Source organism: Phaethon aethereus, assembly GCF_964289735.1.
Source record: "Phaethon aethereus genome assembly, chromosome: 1".
NCBI classification, from domain to species: Eukaryota; Metazoa; Chordata; class Aves; order Phaethontiformes; family Phaethontidae; genus Phaethon; species Phaethon aethereus.
The window spans coordinates 35,141,730-35,158,856 of NC_138575.1; the positions used below are offsets into that span (position 1 = coordinate 35,141,730).

The 17,127-nt window shown below is 40.6% G+C and overlaps 1 protein-coding gene across 1 annotated transcript in view; it reads left to right on the top strand.

The window, feature by feature from the left end:
* ANO6 (anoctamin 6) overlaps nucleotides 1-16,889 on the top strand; it is a gene marked incomplete at its 3' end in the record, with an annotated part of 76,321 nt that extends 59,432 nt beyond the window's left edge. Inside the window, exons 11-20 of the mRNA XM_081997401.1 lie at nucleotides 126-271; nucleotides 1,779-1,856; nucleotides 3,373-3,598; nucleotides 4,485-4,654; nucleotides 5,226-5,323; nucleotides 7,438-7,568; nucleotides 8,373-8,578; nucleotides 14,978-15,177; nucleotides 15,636-15,741; nucleotides 16,683-16,889. Coding sequence (XP_081853527.1) covers nucleotides 126-271; nucleotides 1,779-1,856; nucleotides 3,373-3,598; nucleotides 4,485-4,654; nucleotides 5,226-5,323; nucleotides 7,438-7,568; nucleotides 8,373-8,578; nucleotides 14,978-15,177; nucleotides 15,636-15,741; nucleotides 16,683-16,889 — 1,568 coding nt within the window. The remainder of the gene's footprint in view (nucleotides 1-125; nucleotides 272-1,778; nucleotides 1,857-3,372; nucleotides 3,599-4,484; nucleotides 4,655-5,225; nucleotides 5,324-7,437; nucleotides 7,569-8,372; nucleotides 8,579-14,977; nucleotides 15,178-15,635; nucleotides 15,742-16,682) is intronic.
* Between the last annotated feature and the right edge of the window lie 238 nt (nucleotides 16,890-17,127).

A 17,127-nucleotide genomic window follows, 5' to 3' on the forward strand; every position in this document is an offset into this window, starting at 1 on the left:
TAAGGGTTTTATTCGATGTCTGTGGAAATCTGTATGGGAAACACGAGCCACATGTTGTAGCCCAGGGGGTCAATCAGTGTCCAACACTCACCTGGTATTGCTCACTTTGTTTATCTTCTGGATAGTTACTCTGTTTTTGGAGTTTTGGAAGCGACGGCAAGCTGAACTGGAGTACGAATGGGACACAGTTGAGTACTTGGAGCAAGAAGAGCAAGTTCGCCCAGAATATGAAGCTCGATGCACTCATGTCGTAATGAATGAAATCACACAGGTAAGGAATATTCTGATAACTGGTGATGGCTACTGCAATAGACGTGTTGTGAGAGGACACTGTGAAAATGGTGAATCTGGACTGGAGCTGTATAAATCAACAGTGCTTCAAGGAGAGCTGATATGCTGGCCTGGAAATAATGAACATATAAAGTACAGATGCGTGGGAGGGAATTTATACCTAACTGTAGGCACCTTGAAGTGCAACTACCTAAAGTAGTTGCCTGTTTGAGGAGCTTGCACCGCTGAGGTTCCTGTGTCATAAATAAACAGAAGTAGGCATCAGCCCCAGCTTAAGAGACCAAGTCTGCTTTATTAAATCCCCCAAGAAATGATTCAGTGTTGCTGCCAGAGGCCAAGATCACAGAGCATTTGCTATCTTTGCCTAAGAATGCATCAGGACAAAAGGGTGAAATAGAGGAAAAGATATTACATTATGTATCATGCCAAGACTGTTTTTTTAACCAAAGATGCTTCTGTTTGAAACATGTATAAATAGGTATTGTTGCTAAGTGCATGTGGATGCAATTATGTTCAACAACAGCAAACTCACAGGGACAAGGATAATCCTCGTTTCAATGAAATAGGATTCATATTTATGAGGATCTTAATTTAGATCTCTATTTATTATACATTTTGAGTAGCTTTAGCTTCTGTAGCTCACTCCAGCTCAGCTTCACTTTTTATTATTCTCTGTCAATATATTACTCTGGCATTTATCTGATCATTTGCATCGCTTTGGCATTCCATCCACATTACAGTAATGTTTATTAAGAGGGCACTTGAAAAGTTTCAAAATTAACTACCATAGTTGAAACCATCCTACATAGATCTCCTTTTTACATCTTATCCTATTGAAAAACTGGTTCTGTTTGAAAGCTTATAAACCTATACCACCTTCAATGTATAATGTCATAGCTAGAAAGTTCCTTTAAAACAGCTCAAAGAGTGAAAAATATTCTAAAACATAATGATTTTGATCCTTAGAGATCCTATAAGGACTCAGTGAATTTTGACACCACCATATGGAGGTAGGCATTTTCCTTGGGAAAGCCATCCTATTGTTCTTATGGGATAATTGAGAAATATGGAGATCAGGGACCAAAATTTTAGTGCCTGCTAATTTTAGCCAAGGAGATTTGAAAGATAATGACCTTGGATGCCATAATCAGCCAAGAAGGATGGGTCCATTGAAAAGGGCTATGCACCCTGTCATAGCTGAAGGCAGTAAGAACTGAGGACACTCAGCCTCTATGGAAGTCATTTTTATCTTAGAATGGGCAGCAAAAAAAAAAGACAGACATATGTAGTCAGGCAAGACTTTTGAAAGACTTTGAAATCATGAATAAATGTGAGTTCCCATTCTAAGCTCAAAAAACAGGAAAGGAAATAAAACCAGGGACTGAAAAAATTCTGCCCTCAATATCATAAAGGGTTTAACTGGAGCACACAAAAAATATGAAGAAAAGATTGAGTGCATCCTTGATCTGTTCCTAAATCTTTTACAGCAAGAAGAACATGTGCCATATACTGCCTGTGGGAAGTGCATACGGATGACTTTCTGTATAAGTGCAGTCTTCTTCTGGGTAAAGTTCGCTTATTCTTTTACCTCATGAATTCACTTCTCTAGTAAGTGTCTATAAAACGATCCTCCTGAACAGAACAAAAGGTAACAGTGGAACAGGTTCGGTTGGATTCCATCTGATGCACAAACCAAGCCCATAAGGTATGGACCCACAGGAAGAAGGTAGCTGTAGTCACCCAATACTCATTAGCATACAGTCAATAGAAAATATTAAAATATGAAAATATGCATCAAAATATCCTGCAGCTGTAGCTTGTGAGTTATGCTTGCGAATGCGGTCCATTCGTGTTGCCCTCATTGTTTTAAGTCAAATGTCTTTGCTTTTGAGGGGGAAGTAAGGGAAAGACTTTGGGTTATATGATCTCCTCCAGTTTCTATCCTGCTTTTTCCAGCCGTTGGCTCCAGTATCGCTTCCCACAGTCCTGGGCCTCTTTCAGTGTTTTTGTTTCACTTAACAGAGCGAAGCTGGGCACTCTCTAATCTTCCAGAGCTGCTGCTTTAACTACAACTAAAACTTGAAAGCAGTCCAGTCACCCATGAAGCAGTATATAACATGGTTAGCATGCCCAGAGAGGTCACCTTGAAAAGCTCAGTGTTTTAGCACGCTGCGTGTCCTCCCCACCTGTGGCACGAACAGCAGCTGGAAAAGCCCTCATCCGAGATAAGAGGAGACAGACAGGAGATAGAGTCGTGGCCAGCAGCCCAGGAGAGCCTCATAGTCAACACGTCTCTAAACACAAAGGGAAGAATACTGGCTCGCTGTTGGATTTAAACAGGCAGGACTTCAGGTTGAAGGGCCGGGGTTTGTCATTTGTGTTACTGCACTCTCTCATTATGTGCAGGATGGGGGGAAGCGAGCAGATTCGTGGCAGTTTGCAGAGGTAGTGAAAGAAAGATTCGCAGCTCTGAGGACCTTAACCTGAACAATAGCCGGAGAGCTAACAAGAAATAAAGGCAGGAAGAGGAGCAGAAAGAGAGGAGATGGCAAACAGGGTGGGATACATGGATCATTATCACAACTCCTGCAGATTACATGACTTGGCTTAATATTTGTCTATTCCTTTGAGGCGTCTGTAGTCTGGAATATTATCATGTGAAAGAGGAGGTACAGCCCCCTCCATAATCAATGCAGACTTGCTTGTACGTTTGCCGTCCTACCAATTGCCCTATGTCAAAAGAGGGAGATTTCTTCCATCCCATGCCTCGAGGCATGAGGTTTGATTACGCATCTCATTAACTTCACTCACATCAGTACAAACCTTATTATTAGTCGTAAGCCAGACCATCTTTTTTCTTTCCTGCAGATTGACTATGCTGCATGAAGAAAAGGCTTCTTTTAGGGATTCTAAATGTATTGCCTTCTACCTTATTTGAGCATCCTCTTGCACTCACCTTACATGATGGAACGACAGGCACACAATCGGTTTCCTTTTGCCTATTGTAAAAAGTATTTCAAACTCACTCTTTCCCAAAGCCAGTGGTTCAATATTAACTTCTCTCTTGCATTCCCTTGGCAGATTCTTTTGATTATTGCTTCAGTTATTGGAATCATTGTCTACAGACTCTCGGTTTTCCTGGTGTTTTCTGCAACATTGTCACAGCACATTAGTGGAACGGAGGCGATCCGCAAGTACCTGACTCCACAGACCGCCACTTCAGTAACTGCTTCGCTCATCAACTTTATAGTCATTATGGTTCTCAACGTCATCTATGAAAAAATGGCAATCCTGATTACTGACTTTGGTATGCCGCTGCTGCACCTCAGATAGAAACTTGGGGTAAAATAGCACGAAAAAATAGCATCTCTATGTATAGTAAGAATACCAATAAATGAATACCTGTACTACATATTTCAGATTTTTTTCACCAAATCACACAATACTACCTTGAAATTTTCAAATACAGATTTTCTCAATATCAAAGGAATATGATATTCAGCTCCTTGTCTGAAAACTCCTTGTATAGCCAGCATGAAATATCAATTGTTTACAGTTTTGTGCTTGTGAAACAGACAAAGCAAAGAAAATTACTATAATAACCAAGCTTTATGAAAACAGATCAGTAACGCATAACACATTCAATTACATTAGCTTTTGTTTATGGGGAGAATAGCTATTTTCTTGTAAATAAATGAAATAAGGTCACTGTTCCAAAGCTAGATACCATTCCCATGTTATTAAATAGATAAACAGACACAAATATTATTATTCTTTATATCCAGGCCATCAGCATTAAAGTAGCTATTTCACTTTGGATGTGTGAAGTAGTGTGGTGCTTTAATATAGTTTCATTTAATACTGTTTCATCAGTTCAGAGTGCTATATTTGCATCTTTCCTCAGTGTGTGGGATTTGGGTGCTTTTTTTTCCCTGAGTTATCGGAACTTTTGCTTGTTCTTTTTCTTTATTGTCAGGGAACAAGTTCTTTCCTTTTTACAACTCATATAGTTTTAGAATTAGCATAATGGTTAGAGTATACATGGGAATTATGTACAATCTAATTTATAATGCACTTGGTCATATTAAGGAATACAAGGCATACACATACTTTACCAGCTGAGGCTCTAAAGCAGCTTGTAGGTTACTTGTAGGTTGGCATTTTTTTAAATTTTTTTTTTTTTTTAACTGCAGAGCTTCCAAGGACACAGACCGATTATGAAAACAGTCTGACCACAAAGATGTTCTTGTTCCAGTTTGTCAACTACTATTCTTCATGCTTCTACATAGCCTTCTTTAAGGGTAGATTTGTAGGTCACCCTGGAAATCCAGTTTATTGGCTAGGAAAGTATCGCAATGAAGAGGTAAGAATGTATGATATTGTTTGTTTTTAAACACCAGGAGCCATTAGTCCAGGTATTCTGCTGCAGTTAAGAGTGTATAACATAGTTGTACATATTTTACATGCGGCTTCAAAAAGTGACTGCCTCCCAAGCCAGTTGCCTTCTTAGTAACCCTTAGCATAAACGAATACGACACGAGACCAGTTGGGCTTAGAAATGTATTATGCATACCCAGACAAGCTTAGTTTCCCATGGCCCAACAACCCGTGAATCAGCACAGAGGGGAAGGGGAGAACATCAGTAGAAGCATTCTTACTCTGCTGGGTGACCCTTGCCTGGTGACAGCAGAGTGCAAAGCTGCATGACTTCACCTGGTATTTCACTCTTTCACTGGTGCCCTCTCAACCCTGCCATATGTGGCCTGGAGTTGGCTTTTGCATACATAATTGGAAAGGTTTGCCTAAATAGTTTTCTTGTATTGCTTTAAGAAATGTTATCATAATACACCAGGAATGCATTATTTTAAATGCTTCCTTCATGCCTGAAAAGTTACCCAACTTCAAAAATTTCTCATGTCTCTCCCAACCTTCAGTGTGATCCAGGCGGTTGTCTCCTTGAACTCACGACTCAGCTTGCCATCATAGTAGGAGGTAAAGCAATCTGGAACAACGTTCAAGAAGTGCTTCTTCCGTAAGTTCAAACGATTAAGTAATATGCTTTTTCAGATTTGAAAGGTACAGCATTTACATATCATATGTTCAGGTATGTGGTCACTAGATTTAATAGAAGCATATTGTATTTTAAAAGAATAAGACTAGTCTTTTGGGGCTTTTTTAGACAGTTTGGATATTTTCAGTCTGGCAGCTCTGAGCTCCTGTCACTTGTTCTGACTGATTTTAGTTCTAATCAGAAACGCATCCTTCCTCTGCAAACTTGTATGTTTCAGGTTGCATACATAAAATTGAGGCAATAGAAGCTGTGAATATATTAAACTAAATAATATTGCTTAATAATGAGTGGAATTTGTTGTTATACAGTGAGCTTTTAAAAATAATGCATAAGTAAGTTACTAATTTAACTCAGTTTTACAGTCATATTTGAGACTCTCTTCTCTTTCAGTAGGGCAGATCTCTGGAAACTCATGTTTTAATGTAAACAATAAGCAACATGCTAACCGCTAATGCCCTCCATTTAATTTAGGTTAAGATACTATTCAGGACTCTGTTCCTGCTCCCAGATCTTGTTCTTTATTTTATGCTGATCAGTATAATAACTGTTATATTGCTTGGAGTAGGGAACTCCCAGTTTTCTCATGCCCTCATGAACGCCATAAGCACCAGCCTGCGGCATTGCATTCCCTCAGGCTGTGGTTCTTCCAAGCCCATGAATTGTGCTCCTTTGTTGCACAGTGACCCCACTTCAAAGCATGTCGCAAATACCGTGTAAGGTTGAGGTTAGGGTGCTCTGCTGAGATATGCTTCCTCCAGACCGCAATGCTCCATATAGGCTGCTGGTTGCAGGATGGACCTGTAGACCCATCCTCTTTTCAACATCTTCTGTTATCTGGGGAAGGGTCCCTAGACTGAGTATGCCTGAAGTTGTCAGCTCCAGCTATAGACAACCGACTCCCCCCTTCTGTGTACAGGAAATACATTCACCTAATCAGAATTTTAAATTGAATTCCCAGGGTTACAAGTCACATTTAGGTGTTGAAATGTTGAGTATTGCTTCTGGATCTAGTTCTTAACTGCGCTCTCTTTCTGCATCTCTGCACCTTATAAAGAGAGGCATTTTGGTTTCTGTCTCTGTTCATAGACATTCATGCACACCCCCACTTTTTTAATATGGTCCTTTGACTGCTGAAAATAGCTACAGACAATTCACCAGTTTTCATTCAAGATCAGCCTCACCTGAATCTCTGTGAATGTGAAGGAGCAGCTAATCCTGGACACCATTTCCAGGCACATGAAGGACAAGAAAGTCATCCAGAGTAGTCAGCATGGATTTATCAGGGGCAAGTCATGCTTGATCAACCTGCTGACCTTCTATGATGAAATGACTGACTGGGTAGATGAGGGGAGAGCAGTGGATATTGTCTACCTGGACCTCAGTAAAGCTGTTGACACTGTCTTCTACAAAAGCCTCATAGAGGAGCTGTTGAAGTGTGGGCTGGAGGAGCGACAGTGAGGTGAACTGACCAGAGGCAATGGGCAAAACCTGAAATACAGAAGGTTCCCTTTGCACGTCAGGCAACACGTTTTCACTGTGAGAGGTGACGGAACACTAGCGCAGCTTGCCCAGGGAGGTTGTGGAGTCTCTGTCCTTGAAGATATTCAAAACCCTGTTTGGACATGGCCCTGGGCAACTGGCTGTACGTGGCCCTGGCTGTTGCAAGAGGGGGTTGGACCAGATGACCTCTAGAGCTGCTTTCCAACCTCAACCATTCTATGATTCTGTGAATTTTGTGAACAGAAGGAATTAATCTGTCTAACCACAGGCCTACATTTAACTTGATTTTTTGTTACCTTGAATTTTACGTGGTCATTTACCTGTACAATATAAGTATAAATCACTATGATTCTGATATATTACTCTTTTACACTCTTACTTACGGTTGTAACTAACCGCTTTCAGAATAAGGCAACAGAAGATCATACTCATGTTTGAAGGAAATTTTCAGTAATTCAAGAGTAACTAAATCCAGTATCCAAAGCTATAACAGCACAAATGTCGATTTTTTCCATTTACTGAATTTTTTAGGTTATTTTACCAATGTTAGTGGTCTTTTTCTCCCTGGCTGATAGTTGGGTTAAGAATCTAATTGGAAGATACTGTGCAGCTGCTAGATCAGAAAAAGTTGTTCCACGCTGGGAACAGGACTACCACCTGCAGCCCATTGGAAAACTTGGACTGTTCTATGAGTATCTTGAAATGGGTAAGTGGCAGTTTAACTATGATTCATTATCTGTGCTGGATGCAAACATGCTTTAAAGAAAATCTTCACACAAGCAATGCTTAACAAGTGTATAGGCAGAGGACACAAATGTTTTTTGAAGACAAGTTTTGATGAGCCATTATAGATAGCTTTGCAAGCTTTTATGAAGCAGCTAAGCCTCAATACAACTTATAACTAGGAAACAGCACGTGATCGTACAAGGAGGAGTACTGCTGCTTCTTTGCCCCATTCTCTGAGAAATGTATCCAGAAGGCAGACCACAGCCATGTCCTGGTGCTGTGCAGCAGAGCGCTGTGTCAGACTGCTCTGCTGGGGATCTGCAGTCACCAGCACTTATCGCTGATCTCTTGGGAGCTGGTGGATCTCTGGTTTGTTGCCACCATCCATTCTGTCACAGCATTGCCAGCATACTTGTTGCAGCACCCAGACACCAATATGGTGATTGTTAGTTCAGGCTTTCCAGCACAGCACTGAAACAGATAGTCATTAGATTTCCAAGTCTTCATGATGAAGACTTGAGAAAGAAATGGATGTTTAAATACCTAGAATAGCTCCTCTTGGTGTGTTGTGACTTGTAACATTTTCCTGTCCCCTCCACCTGGCAGGCTTTTGCAGTACTGTTGAGCCCCTATCTTCTCATACAGAAGATTTGCTAGGAGCTCAGCCAGTCTTTGTCGCCTCTCGCTCCCACAGTTTGAGTATATAAAGTGTATGTCCTCATATAGGCTTACCTCCAGTAAGTGAAAGCCTCATCAATGTATGTAACCTCTTTCCCTTTGACAGTCATACAATTTGGCTTTGTCACCCTCTTTGTGGCGTCGTTCCCCCTGGCTCCTCTTCTGGCTCTTATCAACAACATGTTGGAAATCCGATTGGATGCGTGGAAGCTGACAACACAGTTCAGGCGCATGGTTCCACAGAAGGCACAGGACATCGGCGCCTGGCAGCCCATCATGCAAGGCATAGCCATTCTGGCTGTGGTCACCAATGTAAGTACTGGGCCAACAACTGCAAAAGAGAAAATGCCTTCACTGCAGGTCCTACATCCAAACGCGCAAATGCCACGTGTGGCAATGCAGCACTTAAATGATCCTAAAGGAATTAAGAGCATCAGTCCTTTAAGACTTCAGCTCTCATGAAATAGGCTCTCAGTTACCTTTCAGGTGTTTTGAAAACAGAATATGGCTACTGTCCAAAATACAATAACTAAAGAAAAGAAAATTTATTTAGGGTCGCTAGGGTCTTCAGAAAAATCTGTTACATATCAAGACTATAGCGCATCTTTCCTAAAATTACAGTGCATAGTACAAAGATCTTTTCAGACACTCTACAACTAAATGCACGAATTTTGAAAAAAATAGGTTGCAGTTTAGCTAAGTTATAATTGATTGTTTTTTCTAATTGTTACAATTCTTACGGTCAATGCCTTTGTACTGGAATTTGGCTTTAAGCAATTTTACACTTAAAACAGAAATTCAGCTTCTTTCTTGTGTACTTAAAAATACAACGTGTGCTCAAAATTGCAGCACTTACCTTTTGAGATCAGAATGAATCTTCTAGAATTTGCAAATTAATCTTTTTTTCAGTTGGTTTTTAAATTAATTTTTTAAAAAGTCTTTAAAATATTTAGAAAAAAATTGTGTTTTTTCTGATGAATGTGTTCCTAACAATGAAATTCAGAACTTTCAAATTTCCCATCTTGTTAATTCACCAAGATCTTATACGTAGGCTGCATTGTGGGGAGAAAAATAATCCATTGGACTTTACCATGGTGAATTATTTGATTGCCTATTCTTAAACAGTAGCTAATATGTATTACCTTTCAAAAAAATCCCACTGCTTGCCATTCTCAAAAGAGCAGTCACCACTGGTTTCCTCTGCAGGGACAGTAACACCACAGACTGTCCATGGTTAATAGCGTTTTTCAACAAGGTCACCATTTTCTAGTGTTATCGCTGAGATCAGGGACTCCTTCTGACACTCTTACAGGTAGTTGCTTCCTCCAGGGCCTCGTCCTTGCAGTAACAGTACCTTATTGCGCTCAGTAGGAGTTTCTGGAGAAAGCAGTTGAGTCTGAAGACAAGAGTTCATCTTAGCCCAAGCCTTCACCAGAGGCTCTGCCTGCTTGAAGAATGGTGAACTTTGGGTAAGAGGAGGGAGATGGAGCTGAGCACTCTACCATAGATACTAACCCAAGAGTTAGGGGACTATTATTTCAAGTAAAAGAGCAATTCAAATATAAATAAGGGCATGAACTTATCTTCCTGTATCTCAAGCACCTTCTATAGTAATGAGGTGCTTGGCTGTTCTGGGGTCTCAACCCCAGGGATTATGCTTTTCAGAAATAGTGGGACACGTACATGCAACTTCTCTTCCCACACTCAGATGAGTGTCCCTGCATACTACTTTCTCATTTTCCCCCCACTTTAAAAAGTCTTTGTTTTGCCCCTGAAAGGAGGGGAGCCCTGTTTTCAAAGAATGGGAAGATGAGCTTCCATGACCTGACTGCCTATTGGGTTATTGTATTTGTTCAGGTTGGATGAGGCTCTGAGCAACCTGATCTAGTTGAAGATGTCCCTGCTTACTGCAGGGGAGGTGGACTAGATGACCATTAAAGGTCTCTTCTAACTCAAACCATTCTATGATCCTATAATTCTATGATCATCTTCTCAGTAGCTTGTTTTCATTATTTTGGGGGTTGGTTGTGGTACCGTATAAAAACAGGAATCCAGCGTGGATTTGAGTGACTAGGAAGATTTTATATGTCAGCTTCAGCTATCATCAGATGTATTTTCAGGCATTCAAAGGCCTCCAAAATAGGCATTATTCTTGTTCAGAACTTTATTTTGCACTATAGAAATTCAACAGATATGGTAAACATAGCTAGGATGTAGAGAGGAGACTCAGGAGAACATGAAGGCAGAGAACTAACAGCAGAGAATTAAGCACAGAGAAATGACGGCAGAAAAAAGGGAACTTGAGTATCAAAAATTTACAAGAGGATCTGGGAGACAGACAACAAGCTTGAGCATATGATCCAGCTGTTTCGCACTGCTCTGCTGAGGCAAGCCAAACATAAATCCAGCTGTTCCATAGGCATGTGAAACGTCCAAGGCCTAGTAGTAAATCTGGTGTTAAAATTTAAAACAAAAGCAATGCAACTTCAGTAACACACGTTCAGATTTTCAGAAATGTCAGGTGGCACCAGAGATACTTCTGGGCTCTTTTGGTTTACTGCTTGTGCAAAAAATTTTTAATGATAACTCTCCCAGCAAATGATGCAAATCCCAACAGATAATGCAAATTCCCAGATGAAGCATAGCTTTGTCTAGCATAGCTAGAAGTAGAGGCACCATTACTGGTGCATCAATATCCTCTTTTGAACTATGCTGTTAGAAAACTTGTAAAATAAAAGGCAAAAAAGTTTGCCCTGGAAGAAAAAAAAACATGTTATGCTAGTGGATAAACTAACTGACTTTCCTAGTCAATCCAGCTGGGTCTTGTAATAGTACTATGAAATAAAAAGTTGGATATACCTCTTAAGATGACTTTTAAAATATTGTTACGAATACCTTAGACATAATCCTTATAATATTCAGGGCAGAGTTAAAGTGGCTTTGGTGACCTTACAGTGACTCAGACGTGTAGACTTCTCTTAGGTATGCATTGGCACAGGCTGCCCAGGGAAGTGGTGGAGTCACCATCTCTGGAGGTGTTCAAAACCTGTGTAGACATGCCACATTGGGACATGGTTTAGTGTTGGATTGACGGTTGTACATGATGATCTTAGAGGCCTTTTCCCACTTTAATGATTCTATGATTCTATTCATGCCCTGCTTTCCGCAGAAAAATGGCCAAGCAATAGGTGTCTGTCGCTACCCAGTCACAGCCCACCTGAGGCTAATCTGAGCTTTGCAACATTTTTCACTCCAAATCCTTCCTTATGTGCTACACCCCTCAAAGCATCGCTGAAAACATGGGTGTCCTCGATGTGCAAAATTACATTTACAGCTTGGTTTTACTCTCTGTCCTCCTTGACAGGCACTCAGTCCCAGTGTTCATGTGACTGTTAACTGCAGGCATGTTTCTTTTAGAGCCACCCTGTTTAGAGGTCTCACGCGTTATACAGTTAACGTCAGTATAAATGCAGTGCATTTGCCACTGACATCGGTGGGGCTATTAGCGTGCGAGGGGCACGGCACCAGGGACGGTCATGTTCAGAAGGTCCTGCTGCAGGTGTTGTAAGGACCTCAAAGAGATCAGCATTTCTTGCTAACCAAGTGTCGGCTATAAAGCCATGTAGACTTTGCTCACTAGAGCAAATGCTAGAAGTGGTTTTCTTCCTTTCAGTATGTTTTTTTCTTGTTTGATCCAGGACCTAGCACAGGCCATCAGTCTTTCCTTTACCCCGCCTTGATTTTTCCTTAGTGCACAGAAACTGTTTCTTCTCTATGTGATACGTTACAGCTGATTTGACTTAGGTAGTGTATCATCTTCTCCTTCATGCATTACCTTTGTAACACCTGCTAGTAGCTTGCAAGCAACTTTTGCACAAAACTATCAGTTTTGCGATTTGTGGCTCAGCCACCGGACTTGCTGTTGCACGACACCAAAGCATCTGTTGTTGATTTGAAGACTGATTTTAATTTGTTATGGTATAAATGGAAAACTGTGTGCAATAAAGTTTGGGAAGTAGAGAATGTGCTATTTGTTTGTAGTTCTCCAGTGCAATACTCTGAAATGCAGCCCATAATTCAGGAGGAAAAAAAGGTTTTCCTTTGAGAGGACGCCGGAGGATTAGCTTTCATATTTCTGTCCTTGCAGCTCTGTGGAGCACATCTGGAGATCATTCGGACAGGGGGAGGGGAGTGAGACAGGGTACAGATTTAGGATGACGAGAGACCTGGGGCCTTGCAAAAAAATTCAGTAAGAGCAAATATTAAGTAAGTTGTGTAAATACCATATTCTAACGTCTTTCTAAATGATACACAGAAGGAGCATCAAATTCATTTGGTCCAAAGGGAGAAGAAGTTTTTTTGCTGTACTCTTTGGTTGCTATTCGTTCATTTATGGTCTGACTGGATGAGCTAATGAATAGAAAGAAAGTATATTTAACTAAAACTTTCTGTGCTTGTAGTTCAGTTCAAAACAGAGTAACTTAGGTGTGAGGCCTTCTCCCTGCAACTGTAATACAGATTAATATATATTTCTTGTCAGCCAAAAACAACTACTCTGCGTGTAAATATAAACAACATATAATTTTAACTTCCTTGCACACTGGCATGTAATACTTAAAAACAGGTTTTAAAAGTGCATGCCAACTACATTTGATTTAAGCCAGAGTACTGTACACACAAAAAAAATCTTATCCTTGAAAATTTTAAATGGGCTTATTTTAGTCTTGACTCCCTTTTCTTTCTCATCAGCCAAATTAGCTTTCTCTCAACTGAACTCAATTGTAACAATATTCTGGAGAACCAAATATAGACCTTGGACCACAGTCTCAATCTTAAGTCTTTTTCCTGCATTTTTTGTCTTTACTAGAGTTTAGCTTCTCAGGTACTTCAAAGTAAGCCAACCCAGAAGGTAAGACATTAGGATAGCATTCAATGTTTGGCAGTGATGCTACCTGAGGTGGGGTGGAAATTGCACCCTTTTCAGCTCCTTGCACTTTCCCTTCCCTGTCTTTTCCCCTTGTTGCTGCCTCTTGCGTTGTGCTGGCACCAGCACATTTGCAAACACATGATGAACCAGATCAGGGAGTGGATCCGGCCGGGACTCCCTGCCAGATCAGTGCCATGATCTGATCTGCTGCACAGCTGCATGAACACATGAGCGACTGCTAGGGACAGAGGCAGGAGGGATGGCGGTTGTTTCAGCTAGCGCTGCCACCAAAGTCTTATTTAAGGAACCATAGATGTCCGCATTTTTTTTCACCCTTTCTCCTCTCTCCCCTTCCCTTTTTTTTACAACTGTTGCAAACACCTCCTCAGGTTGGGGCTCTCTTGCTGGAAGTGCTGCATGAAGGTGGACAATTTTTGCCCCATGTCATGAAAATGAAATTTTCATGGAAAAAAATGAAATGCGGACAGCATGAATTGTTGGCTGGCATGGAGGGGAATAAAATACAGATATTAACTAGCTCTTATGCTCCTCAGATACCCATTACTGCTTAACGTCGCCCCTTCCTCTGTCCCACACCTTTACTACAGCTTTTTTCTGCCCCTATTATGCATCTCATCCTGTACCTCCCTCCCTCTGATCCCATTAGAACCCCACTTCACACCTTTCTCCTCCATGTCTCTGCCCTGGTTCTTTCCATCCATGTTGTCAAGTGTTTTTTCCCCCTCCATAGGACAAAAGACTTCTCTTTCAGCGCTGAAGTGCCGCTCGTCGCTCCTTCCTAGGTGCCGGGCACCAGAGACGCCTGCCGTGATGTGTTGGCTGGGCAGCCTCTTGCTAGGCACTGAGCTGCAGATCTTGCCAGTGGAAAGTCTTACTCACAGGGAAACCTTCTGAATTTGTAATAGCAGAGGTGGAGATTGGATTAAACATAGTTAACCTGTCCTCCAGAAGAGGATGTTTTGGGTAGTTCATGAGTTTAGAAAAGACTTCCCACAACAAACCCACAGATCAAATTTCCTACCCAGTTTGTGACTCGCAGACTGAGTAGGACAGGGGCTCTCTTGGGACCAAGATAAAAACAAATGGTCACGTCATGTAAAACAGCACTACGCAGCTGCTATTAAAAAAATTATCTTGGCATCAAGAGCAGTTTCCACATGTACTGACACTGAAACTTAGGAGGCAACAACTGCCAAGATGAATTTGGGCTGGCTAGCACCTCAGAGAGTGGGATGTTTCTAGGGTCAGAGATGGATCAGCTATATATATAATTTATTTAATTCCTTTACTCAAACCTCAGGGTTCCTGGTGAAATTTAATTTTCTATTACTGAAGGACTCTGCCATTGTTTCCATGAGTTTCATCAGGCAGGATTTCTTTAAGCATCTCATAAGTGCATCTGATAGCAAGCACGTTTGCTGAAGATTACCTTAGAGTACTTCAAGGTGAGTTTGGCTTCTGACCTCCACTGCATGCTCATGAGGAAAAAAGTGTATTATAGGATAACTTTTTTAAGGCATCCAGCAGAGCTAGTGTAATTTTAAAACCGTACAGAGTGCACATTCCAGAAAGAGATTGTTTTATGCCCCTGAGTGACTACATGCTCATTTACAGAGGGAACCACTGACTGGAAAAGCACATATTTTCTATTTTTAGCTCATGCTGTAACTTTTGTAACACTAAGTATATGGCCAAGCCATGCATATTAAGGCTTATTTCTTGAACATTGCTCTGCTTTTTTGTCTTCTTTTTCTGAAATGCAGGCTATGATCATTGCTTTTACATCTGACATGATTCCTCGTCTGGTTTATTACTGGTCCTTTTCGGTCCCTCCTTATGGGAGTCACAGCAGTCACACTATGAAAGGGTATATAAACAGTACACTTTCTGTCTTCAATATATCAGACTTCAAGAATGCAAGCAAACCACCTTCCCCTTGGTTCGCAAATCAAACAACATGCAGGCAAGTGTCAAATAACAGTTCTTTTCCAAAGACAAAAATAAATATAATTTTTTAATATCTGGATCATCTTAATTCAGTTAACAATATGCAGTAAGAAATGTTAAAACATAGTAAAAACCACCATATTTTGAAGGGTAGAACTGAGTGGAAGTATTCACCCATAAGTTTGTGCTATGCAGAAAATTCTTATTTTCTTACGGTTTACTTACAATTGCTTGCCTTCAAAAAAAGCACTTTAAAAGTTTTATAAGTAATTCTTAATACAGTGGCAAAAAAAGGACATTTCAGCCAAATACATCTTACTCTGCAGGTATGATTTTACCCGTTACCGTAGTTAGATGCAGCTAACTGTTCCTGGATGCATTAAGCAAGGACATGTCTTGCTCCATCCTCTGGCCACAGGGCCTTACTGCAGAGATGCCTAAGACTAGTTCCTGGCTTTCCTACATTGCTTTCAGGTACAGGGATCTCCGCTACCCTCCTGGTCACCAGCACCAATATGAGCATAACATATACTACTGGCATGTCATTGCAGCCAAGCTGGCTTTCGTCATTGTCATGGAGGTAAGCGTATGGGGTTTTGAGCATTACTTATTTAAACTTCTTTTCCCTCCATGCAGAAAATCCTTCAAAGTTGTTCCGCCCAGGCACAGCTATCAGAGCTGGTGATGTGTGCTAGCATGGGCAAGAGCTTGAGAGATGTAAATAAAGTGTAGCACCATTAGAAAATTAAGTGTCCAAAGTGATGACATCAGTGAAGGATTGCCCCACATGTTCGCAGTTTCTTTGCACAAAAACTGTAAAATGGTTTTTAGTATCAGAAATAGAAGGGTCAGTTACACCAAAAATATACTTAGAGGATGTTTGTGCACAGCCTCATGAATACATATATATAATACATGTGCACTAGCAGAGTGAAGTGCATCAAGACAATCACTGCAAGAGGTGAGTCTCTACAAAAGCATCAAAAAGCGATTGCTCCTTCCTCTGCAGCTACAATCCGGGTTTATGAAAGATGGGAGTCAGTCCAAGATGAAGGGAGAGGAGTACTGGGTATTATTTCATTATAAAACATACTTAGGGCCTGATCCAGAAACTACTGAAGTCATCAGAAACATGCAACTGGTTAGATCAGAGGTCCCATAGCAGAGAAAAGTCCATTGCCCCAGAGATATTTGAACAAACCTAAAACAATTTTCAAAGAAACTGTAACCAGTATTTCCATGCAGGTAGGAAGCACTGGGCACCAGGGTTCCCCCATAGCAGGCAGAGAAGTCATTGTTAAAATCAGGATTAGAAAATCAGAAATTCTTGTTTATCAGACAATTATTCTAACAATTATTCTATTCACTAGTTATATCTGCTTTTTAAAATACTGTTCCACTGTGATAGATACTGGTACAGAACCAGCTCAGAGTCTTAAGAGATAATGTGACATTTTGTTTATAATAATAATAATGTCCTGTTCAGCCTGACTGACATTTTTTCATTTTCACCTTCCCCAGCATGTCATATACTTTGTGAAGTTTATTATTTCATACGTAATTCCGGATGTATCACAAAAGACCAAGAGCAAGGTCAAACGAGAGAAGTACCTAACACAGAAACTCTTGCATGAGAACGATCTCAAAGTTGTGAAAAAAAACATGGGGAAAATAGCCGACAAAATTATCAAAGGAGTAGACAGCACGTTCCGACCTAAAGCTGAATAAGTATTTTTTTATATGGAAGAACAGTATTTAGCCAACTAATGCCTGTCCAGATATTAACAATAGATAATCAGACACTTTGGATTAATTCCCTTTACTAAACATTGTTTCTTGCAACTGTTACCTGCTCATTTACCTCTTTCCCTTGGACAAATGCAACCACTGCAACTCAGATAAGAGTTATCAATTTTTTAAACAGCTTTAGTAGGACATATTTTTTTAACACGTGAAGATAAGAGTT